Source organism: Salminus brasiliensis, chromosome 10, assembly GCF_030463535.1.
Source record: "Salminus brasiliensis chromosome 10, fSalBra1.hap2, whole genome shotgun sequence".
Classification (NCBI taxonomy): Eukaryota; Metazoa; Chordata; class Actinopteri; order Characiformes; family Bryconidae; genus Salminus; species Salminus brasiliensis.
In genome coordinates this window covers 3,687,389-3,698,279 of record NC_132887.1, presented here as the reverse complement: position 1 = coordinate 3,698,279, position 10,891 = coordinate 3,687,389, and the positions used below count along the sequence as shown (strand labels likewise).

The following is a 10,891-nucleotide window of genomic DNA, read 5'->3' as shown; positions in this document are numbered from 1 at the left end:
GGCATAATTTGTATCTTTGTTAATTTTTTGTCCAAACTTCATGATGAATGGACCAATAGAAAAACTCCAAAATGTAAAACAATATTTTTTTACATTGACTTCTATTAAAAGTAACATGTGTTTTTGTAAAATTGCCATTTTGAAGAAACCATTTTTTAGTCACATACTTTTAAATATGTTTATATGTGTACGTACACTTACATGTTTGTATATCTTGATATATAGATGAAACATATGTCCTAGATTTAAGTAGCAAGTTTCAAGTTGGCATAAAGAAAAATTTTATATTTTATTATATATTTGTGACAAATAGATGTTGGTTATAAAAATTACATGCATTCTAATATCTGTCATATACTTGAAATTATTTTGCCATATATCAGATTTCTGTATGGAGTAGGCCCACATGCAGACCCTGAGAGGTTGAAGGTTCAAGGAAATACAGAAGGGTTTCATCTGCTGGCTGTAACACGTTGCTTAGTTATGTCTGGAGTCCTCCGAAGTGACATAATGTTGGAATAATACTATTAATCAAATCAATGATCATATTAGAGAATGTCTTCACCATCGTGTGGCAATTTACCGTTTGGTTAAACCTGTCAGTGCTGACAACTCAGCTCCTGAATTGTCAGGTAATGCATAAGAACCTTCGATCTACGATAAATAGAAAAAAACAAAAAGGTTAAAACTGAAAAGGTGAGAAGTGTGTGGTTGAAAAAAATCCAAGTAATAATAATAATAATAATAATAATAATAATGTTTCCCTCAAAAACACATTGCAATCTTTGTTTGGTGTAACTGAACAACATTTATTAGTTATCATTTTCCACACACACACCCACACACACACCCATCAATGTTCATGAACAACACAGCCAACACAGTTACTCCTGAAGATGCTGAGATATTGCCATATTAAAATGAAAAATAAAAGCCTGCACAGTGCGTTACAGGACTGTTTAGTCCTCCTTCTCATATTTAAAAGGGACAGTGCTATGGGGCAGTGGACACTCAGAGGAGACTCTGGGGTTTTAAATGTACGCTGAGATATTGTCCATCAGAACCTAATCACCAAAAAAACATTATTATAGAAGCTGGTATTTTACAGTGCACTGAGCCTCAATCAGCTCCCAGCCTGGAGTTTACTCCACAGATTGTATCATATTGTGTTAAAAATGGTTTAAGCTACTTGTAATCAGTTTGGATCTAAATAAAAGGCAGAAACGGACCGAATAGACTTTAGTGTACAGCACAGGCCAATGGTACTTAAAATATAAATAGCCATTGCACCTTTCTGTAGTGTGTTTTACAGTATTATTATTATTATTATTATTGGCTAACTCTTTTAAATTAGTTTATAGCAGTTTAATCTAGCCTGTAAATACGGTTGCTGCAAATCTGTTTCAATCAATAGTGAGGGTAGAGATGGTGGTTCATTAGCTAGTTTCTTAAGGACTGCTGTGCAGTGATTTAAAATTACCACAATTTTAAGGCTGTGTCTCAAATGCAACGTTTTCCTGTATAGCACACTTCTCTTAAAAATGAAGGCGCTACAAAGGTTCTATTAGCCACGCTAGAGAAAACATTTTGGTCCCGTAAAAAAATATAATAATAATAATAATAATAATAATAATAATAATACATTTCCAAAGATATTTCTGTGAAAAGCCTTTTTTAAGATTTAAAGAACCATCACTTGATGAGAAGGTTATTTACCAGTTAACATCATTTGGAGTGAGCCCACTTTCAGCACAACCCTGACTGAATCCAAAATGCTTGTAGGTGCCGAGCTCCTCGTTTATGACATTCATAGTGCACTACTTATGGAGATGGATTTGTGATTCAGTCATAATCCAGGTATATTAGTGCTGCCGTGTAGTTCAGCGCAATTCCGAATTAATTTCCCATTTTAAAAGTCTATTTTTAAGTCTATTTTTAATGTCTATTTTTTTAATGTCTATTTTTTAAAGTCTATTTTTTAAGTCTAGTTTATTTCCAACGCGAGACTGTAAATTCCGTTCGGCGTTTTTGCTTTGCTTTACTTTGTTCTGCTTGATGGAAATCGAGTGCGTGGATGTTCGAGCAACTTCCAGAACGTTTATATAATCTTAAAAACTCAGAATGAAGGATCTGTGTATGAAATCGGAAGGGGCGTTTTTAATTATGTGTTAAGTACGTCATAAAATAATAAACCGGTATAGACTGGCGTACTACTGGACCCTGTTTACCAAGGCCATATCTCAGCAGATTGTTAGATTTCAGATTTGACATTTTTCAGCTTCGTCGTTTCTGAGGCTGAGTTAGTCTCTGTTAGCGATTCATCTTAGAGTTCAATGAAATATGAAGTTTTGTTCTATTTTGGTCTAAAATATTTCAACAGCTGGTTCAAGACGATCGCACATCTGGCTCTGATTGATCTCTTGGGTTAAGTTGAGAAAATCTTTCCAAAAAAAAAACTTTCAAATATGGCTTTATGTTGAACACTATTGTTCCTATTAATTGAACCCCGGGAAAAGTCTCCGTCTGATGTTAGTTTGATTTGACCCTTTGATCCAGTTTTAGTCAAACCCAAAGCCTGGACTTCACAGATTCATCAGACCTCACCACTTTACTAACGCACAAGGATATCATACCAGACTTCTTATTTTATCTTCAAAATAATAATAACTTTGACGAGATATAATATTTAATATTCATATGACGAGACCAAAGTATGTTGTTGAGTTTTCTTTTCTGTGTAAAATTTAAATTAATATAAATAACAATATCAAGGATAAAAGAAAGATCTCCTATACATCTGTGCAACAGCTTGACAACACACGAGCTCAACTTCAGTTCACATCATTTACATTTACAGCATGTACAAGTCCGGGCTGCTGTCTGTGCAAGAAAGTGAAAAGAGCCAGGTTCATCAGCTGTCCGAGTCCGCGTCGCTTTTGCTCTCCTCGGTTTTCTCCGCAGCTGTTTTGGTGGGTTTGTTCCATTTCTGGGGGTTTTCTGATTCCTCAGACGATGATCTTTTCTGCCTTCTCCATTTTGCTCGTCTGTTTTTGAACCAAACCTGAGTGGAAAAAACAGGATCGGGGGTCAATAACTGTGACTGTGGAAGTCTTGGAGCAGATTTTGACAATAAGCTAATATCCACATTTCAAAATAGATCATTTTAAATAAGTTGGCATATATAATTCAATACATGATAAATATATGGACAGAAGTATTGGGACATCTGCTGATTCATTGTTTCCTCCGAAATAGTTGAAGTCTCTAAAGTAATTGTCTCTATTGTCCTGGGGTAGATTTTGGAGGAGCATTGTAGTGAGGATCAAGACAAGACCATTAGTGAGGTCAGGGTGTTGGATGATCACCACGCCACATCATCCCCGACTCATGGAGCACCAACCATCATTCCAGAGAACACAGTTCTTCCACTGCTCTACAGCTCAATGCTGGGGGGCTTTATACCCCTCTATCCCACGCCTGGCATTAAGCATGGTGTCCTATTAAGCCAGAGAGTCCTATTCTATTGGCTGTACTTCGCTACAGGGACTAGACCGGCTGTGTGTGTACATTTGCACATATGTGTCAGCAATGGGTGCGGAATGAATACCACTACTGTAATAATAATAGTTATTATAATTATAGTTATAATAATAATAATATTTGTATTAGAGCATGATACAAAATTATTTATGTAATTATTTGTTTAATGTAATAATATAATACTCTGTATCCACCCCCTAAACATTACAAAGGATTACAATGTATTTTGTTGTTGTTTTCTTCTCTGTAATTTCTCATAAATTCTGTAAAACAAACAAAAACAAAAACACACTGGAGGTCTTTAAACTCACCTCGACCTTCTCCTCGCGCAGGTGCACCTTCCGTGCTAGCTGCTCTCGTGCCCCTACATCCGGGTACTTGGTTTCCTGGAAGAGCCGCTCCAGGGCGTCCAGCTGCTCGTCCGTGAAGATGGTGCGGTGGCGCCTCTTGCGCCTGCACTGCAGCTGACTGAGCAGGTGGAGATCCGTCCGCGACAGCGAGCCCATGTTCAGGTAGGACACCATCTGATGGGGCACTGGCGACATCAGCACGGAGCCACTGCTGTCGTAGCCTTAAATCACAGCACAGGAACAACGGTCAGGACATGGTGAATGGAAAACATTATTTTATATAAGAGGTTTTTTGTATTATTTGCTTCCATTGATAGTAAAGACGTTTTTCCGTCTCCTGTGAAATTGGTTGTTTGATAATATGTGATTTGAAATGACAGAAATGATGATGGAGAGTTAAGCTTTATGATTTGTATGCTGTATATTACATATATTTAGGTTTCTATTTTTTCTGCCTGTTGTATTGTAATTATATATATATATATATATATATATATATATATATATATATATATATATATAATATTTCAGTAGGTGTACAATGTGTCATGTTAATCGGCTAATATCAATACTCAAAAGTCAACCCTATCCCGTCAAAAGGATTGATGTTCAATATGCAGTGTATATTAGCCTAAAAGTTCGTTTTCAATAACGTGGCATGATAACAAACCTATGAATGTATCAACTGCACTCAGCAATCAAACAAAAAAAAAAACGTTTACAGTCTTATTGCTTCGTTCATTACGTTCATTGTTTTCTAATCTAGTGCACGTGCTCAGGTGAGACCTAGCATGCGCAAAGGTCAGTGCACAGCCACGTAACATCATCACTTGGGTTGTATTTTAAAGTATTTGAAACCATTGGCTCTCACGCAAAACTCTTTTTTTTACGTTTACTGTTAATAACGTTGTAACAAATTTATGGAATAAATGGATTAAAATGAAACATATTTGATATTGTTTTCCACTCTCCTGTAAAGTCGCTGTTTTTGGAGAAAGATGGAAAGATGACTTAGGCCTACGTGTTTATGATCCTGTCCAACCTCATCCCTTAGCTCTAGCCTGATATTCTCTTGCACTTATTAAACGCATTGTATTGGGAATTACTGAATGTCTAATCTCCGCGTGCTGTCTCTTTAGATCTGAGTCTGTTTACACGGACAGATGCTTTTTATTTAACAACCCAATAATGTCGACCTGGGGAAGAGCGCCTCTAGAATGTCCTACATGTAAACACAAATGTCAATATTCCCTGAGAAAATAAATACACTGTTTGATGTATAAATGCATCTTTCTCCAAAATAAATGAAGTCATTAACGTCCCCACACGCACATCGGACATATGTTTGGTCCCAGAGAGAAAACAGTAAAACGCTTGGTATAATGTAGCCCACGTGTCGATAAAGATGCGCAATGATAAACAATAATAATGAGAATAAAATGTTGTCGGTGAGCAGAACGGTCCAATTCAGAAATACTCAGGTACATGTCTAACCAATGTTCAATACAGCCAGAAAAAAACAAATTATTGAGCATTATTAAATTATGTCACTCATACACAGTGTTAATTACACCGCAAACTACATTTACAGTCAACCAAAATAAAACGAGGTGGATATTTTTCCCGAGCTAAATTATCATAATAAAAATGACGTTTGTCGATTTATTGTAATTGAAGAGTGGCCAATAACAGCATTTAGTGTCTAGTTAGGTGTCAATATAATATATTTAAAACAATACCACACTGCTCTACACACAACATTTTATTTGTTCAACGCTTCGTTTCTATCACGTAATTTATTAAGTAGTGTGTTTAAATATCACATCATCACATCATGTGACATGTTTTGATAAGACAAAAGTCTATTGTCATTCAATATGCTAATTGTGTGCGTATATGTGTGCGCGCACCCGCGTGAACGTTTAAAAAAAATCCAATTCAGAGCTCGTGGACAGTGTTGAATTAAATTGAATCAAACTGCCTTTCATTATTTATGTTCTAAATTCTGATTATTAAATAACTGTAGATCTGCAGCTGTTTTAAGCTATTTGCTATGGCTAGAACTTTATCCCATATATATTTCTGCAGAGAGCAACCCCCCCTATTTTGTTCTAGTCCAGTCTAATAAGTTCATGAAGTAAAAGAAATGGGCAGTGGATCCCTGGACGCAGCATTTTCGATGATAGAACATGATTGCACTGTTTATGTCAGTGTTTCAAAGCAATAATTTCAGATTATTTTCACATTAACGTTTAAACGACACAAACAAGTCTAAAATCACAATTTTAAAATACAACGTTTACTGTACTTTAAAGCAGCGAAGTTTACTGTATATATATCTTTATGTTTATAAATCGTCGCTGTCACGCAAAATCTTGTATCTCCAAAACACACGTACATTTAAGTGCGAAGGAAAAACCCCTCCTTAACTTTCAACAGGAGTCAATGTAAACAGATTTTATTTTAAGTCATTTGGGTCATTTCTATTGGTCAATTTATCGTGATATTTTGACACAGTGTAAAACAGCTGGAAGTATCTTAATTTATATTAACATACTTTGCAAAAATGGAGAACCAAGCTTTTTATATATATATATATATATATATATATATAAATCATATAGCAATAATAACAGTACATATAAAACCAATCTGAATGGGCTTGACGTTAGCTTACCTGTGGGAATGCACGGGCATTGGGTGGGCATGGCGCCACAGCACGCTGGCGCACTCGGTCCTTGTACGTGCAGCTGCCCGTAGCAGTAGCCGTTGTAGCCGAGCCTGGCCCCGCTGACCGGCTGCAGGCTCGGGGCTGCGGCTCCCGTCGGCGAGTAGAGTCCATTATATTCAGCGGAGTACAGAGAGTCCGTCAGGTTGGAGAACACCAGCGGAGCGCTGCGGTGGAGCAGAGCGGGGTCCTTACAGCTGGGTCTCCCCGCCAGAATACTGTCGATACTGAACATCCCCGCGGGCATCACAGGCCGGACAGACCAGGGGAAACTACTGAGAGTGAGGGCCAGCCGACCTACCAGTCCACAGAGTGTTTAAATATCCGAGCAGATGTCGATGGCTCTCCTCATAGTGGTCGGAAAAAAAAGGGTTGGATGGGAGGATCTCCAGAGCTCTGCAGAAGAGAATGCCTCACAGTCTCTCACGCGCCCAAGTGAAGTTTCTCCTGGGTTTTATACCGGGCTGAAGTTTCTCTGACGTCACTGAAGGCTTGCTTCCCTTCTTCTCCTCCTTTCTTTCCGCACCAGCTGCGCCACTTCCCTATCCCCATCTCCTCCCGGGCGGCTCCGGGTTCAGCGCTCAGCGGTGTGAACAGCCCCGTAGATCTGTGTGTATTCAGCACTAATTTCATTAAGAGAATCCGCAGCGTTTGAAATCGGGATCAGATTAATAATATAGATCCGTGGGTTTATGGATTACTCTGTACTGATCGATCAGGTCAGTTTTACAGGTAGCGCAAAGCGAGCTCATCTATGAACAGATTTAAAGGTAAATTATTAATTATTTTATCACTTTTAATGTGATCACATTTATGCAGACATTATTTAGGTGATATGGGTTGATAGACTTAGCTGTTTATAGCAATGTGTTTGTGTGTATTTATATGTATGCGATTGGTAGATTGATACCTGTCTATATCTACCAACCTACCTACCTATATATATATATATATATATATATATATATATATATATATATATAATTCTTATTACGTTTTTATTATTTATAAGAACCCAAATCCATCCACATTTAAAAAACATATGTATATTCTATTGATATATTATTTATATATAGTATATATATATATATATATATATATATATATATATATATATATATATATATTATGTATATATATATACCTTTTATGTATAGCTATTACAAACATATAAATAAAAACTACTATTTCATTGTTAATCTAAGGTCACTTTCAGCAATATAAAACACTTATGATAACCTAATGATGGGATAATGACAATAAATATTTTGAAATATCTAAAATCTACAGAAAAATATTTATTTATATATATATATTTATTATTTATTTATAAGAACCCAAATCCATCCACATTTAAAAAACATATGTATATTCTATTGATATATTATATATATATATATATATATATATATATATATATATATATATATATATATATATATATATTATGTATATATACCTTTTATGTATAGCTATTACAAACATATAAATAAAAAGCACTATTTCATTGTTAATCTAAGGTAACTTTCAGCAATATAAAACATGATGGGATAATGACAATAAATATTTTGAAATATCTAAAATCTATAGAAAAATATTTATTTATATATATATATATATATATATATAAGTCGCTCGTCTCATTTTTCGCTTGTTTATTATCCCGAAGAAAAAAAAACGAGTACATTTCTGAGTGTAGAGGCTGGTTCTGAAACCTCTAATTGAACCAATGGGGTGCTAAGTGTTGTGTAAAGCTGAAAACACTGATGATGCAGATTTCTGTTGACCCCCAGTGCACCCAGCAGCACGCACGTGTTTCTGAGGCTGGATTCCTCTGCATTATGAATGGCGTTATCTTAACTGCCTTAATGGTGTGTGTTATTTGTAAAACAGTGGGTCTGACACGGCTGCGCTGCTCTGGTCGTGGGTGATCATGCCGAGGAGATGGAGGTGCTTTAACTCCATCAGTGGGGAGGAAATGAACGTTAAACACCTCCAATAAGCACCGAGCTGAGTGAACATGCTGCGATGAGATAACGCCCATTATCGCCCGACCCCAAACGCCTCGAATTGACTCATTAAAACCAGAGGCTGATCAAATGAAGTTAGCGTGAGGCATACGAGGCAGTGCCGCTACTCCATTTAAACTACAATATCAGCCTTATTGTAAATCTCACGGATATGCAGGCAGTAATTGAGGAGTGATGAAGTGCTGAATTTGTTGTTCTCAGGGATGGATTTATTTGCTGCTTTTTCAAATGTTCCCATCGAGATAGAAAATTTCTGACATTATTAAAGTGTCACACAAAAGTGTGGCTGCAGTGATAATAGGCTATAAAACAGAAATGACTCTAAACTGGAAAGTAATGCGTTGGATGTAATGGATGAATCCCATTATGAGATCAGTCAGGTACTCAGCACAGAGGCCTATAGGCTACTGCTTTAATATGTCATGCTTAGAAGAGAGTAAACAAATACAAACAAATGTTAGCCTTCCCTTTGGATTTCAGTCAGTGAAAAGAGCCTAAACAAAACCATTCACACATCTGGACTATTTGAAAGCTCTACTACTTTATGTGTGTGTGTTTGTCTGTGTGTGCGGCCATGCCACTGATTTCAACAGTATAGAAGTATAATGTATAATAATAAATATATAATGTTTCATAATAAACAATAACATAAACAGTTCTATTTGTTTGAAGATGTATTGCACCTCTATCCCCATTTTGGGTAGGAGTTTCACCCTAGGATCCCATACAAAATGTCATGTGTATATATATATATATATATATATATATATATATATATATATATATATATATATATGTATATATACACCTGTATATGTATATACACACCTTTTCAGAGAATACTTGGACGATTAGAGTACTATTAGAGTACTATGCTCATATATATATATATATATATATATATATATATATATATATATATATATAACAGAAATGCCCTTAATATATATATATATATATACTGAATTGAACACAAATTTTTCATTTTTGTTTCCACCTGTTAAGTCACTATTTTGGAAATGCATGTTTTTCATTGTATATAAATATATTTGTAACATATATATTTAAAGTCTCACAAAAACCTTATGTTCAAAGGGAAAACCATCCTAACGTTCAGCGAAAGTCAGTAAAATAATATTATTATAATATTGTAATATATTCCAAGCCATTTAAAGGCATTTCTGTTGGTCCATTCATCAAATAATTGTGAAACAATGTCATGAACAAGTGACAGAATGTAAATATAAATATAAAATAAGACATGGGGATGGGGGATGGAAATATTTCTACTTAATTGTTACTTACATGTTTACTATACATATATATATATATGTCCATATATCAGTCAGTTCTGTCATTTAAGTAGTCAGGCCAGTGGTGAAAAAATGAGTCTCTATTCGAGTCAGTACACATTAGCTTATTCTTTAACCTGTGCCGGTTCTATTAAACGAACATTCAAATAAAAGAGAACACCAACACTTTGTCACATTTGCTGTGTGTATCAGAGCCATTTATAAGCATTGCATTTTCATAATTATGCTCTTGGTCATCTACCCAAGCTGTAAGCCATACCAAACCAATAGGAATTACATATCATTCACCACATGTCAAATGCATATATAAAATGCATGAGTGTAAACGGTACCGAATTCTTCTCAGATGACTGTTGCTGAAGTAAATGGCTCCTCCTGCTTAACTTCATGTGTGATTTTGACACAGATTGGCCTGTAGCCTTTTGATATGTAAACATTTGGTCCTTTTATGCGTGCACTTTGGGCCCGGCTCCCTGTAATTCAAGAAAAAATGGCACCTAGTATTATTATTTCCGCTTTTATATATATATATTTTTTAACTTTAAAGTGGCCGTGAAAGGGGAGAGTAAAAAGGATTGCCAAAATGAGGAGGCCATCTGAAATTAAAAGCCGCCAAAGAGGTGTGAAGGCACCACTTATGGCCTGAATAGCTGGTGTCAATCACATATCGTAAATGGTGGCCCTGTCGACAGCCCTAGACAGGCCGCTACAATGGAGGCTGTACGGGCCGGCATCTTTATGGCACAACACGTATATCAGGGCCTTGATCTGTAAAATCTATCTTAATACAGCAAATCAAAGAGGACTTTGTAATGTAACCACTCTCTAACCGGCATAAACAAACCACAGACAGGAAGAAGAAGTCAGAACGAACAGAACAAAAGACAACAGTGTTCCATTTTATCTCTCAATGGAACTCCTTCATATTCA

At 35.8% G+C, this 10,891-nt stretch overlaps 1 protein-coding gene across 1 annotated transcript; it reads right to left on the bottom strand.

The window, feature by feature from the left end:
• Positions 1–838: 838 nt before the first annotated feature.
• Positions 839–7,022, bottom strand: gsc (goosecoid). The gene is made up of 3 exons (XM_072690251.1): positions 6,568–7,022; positions 3,852–4,111; positions 839–3,061 (listed from the first exon to the last, which is right to left on the bottom strand). The coding sequence occupies exons 1-3, from the start codon at positions 6,863–6,865 to the stop codon at positions 2,912–2,914; spliced, it is 708 nt and encodes a 235-aa protein (XP_072546352.1). The 5' UTR covers positions 6,866–7,022; the 3' UTR covers positions 839–2,911.
• Between the last annotated feature and the right edge of the window lie 3,869 nt (positions 7,023–10,891).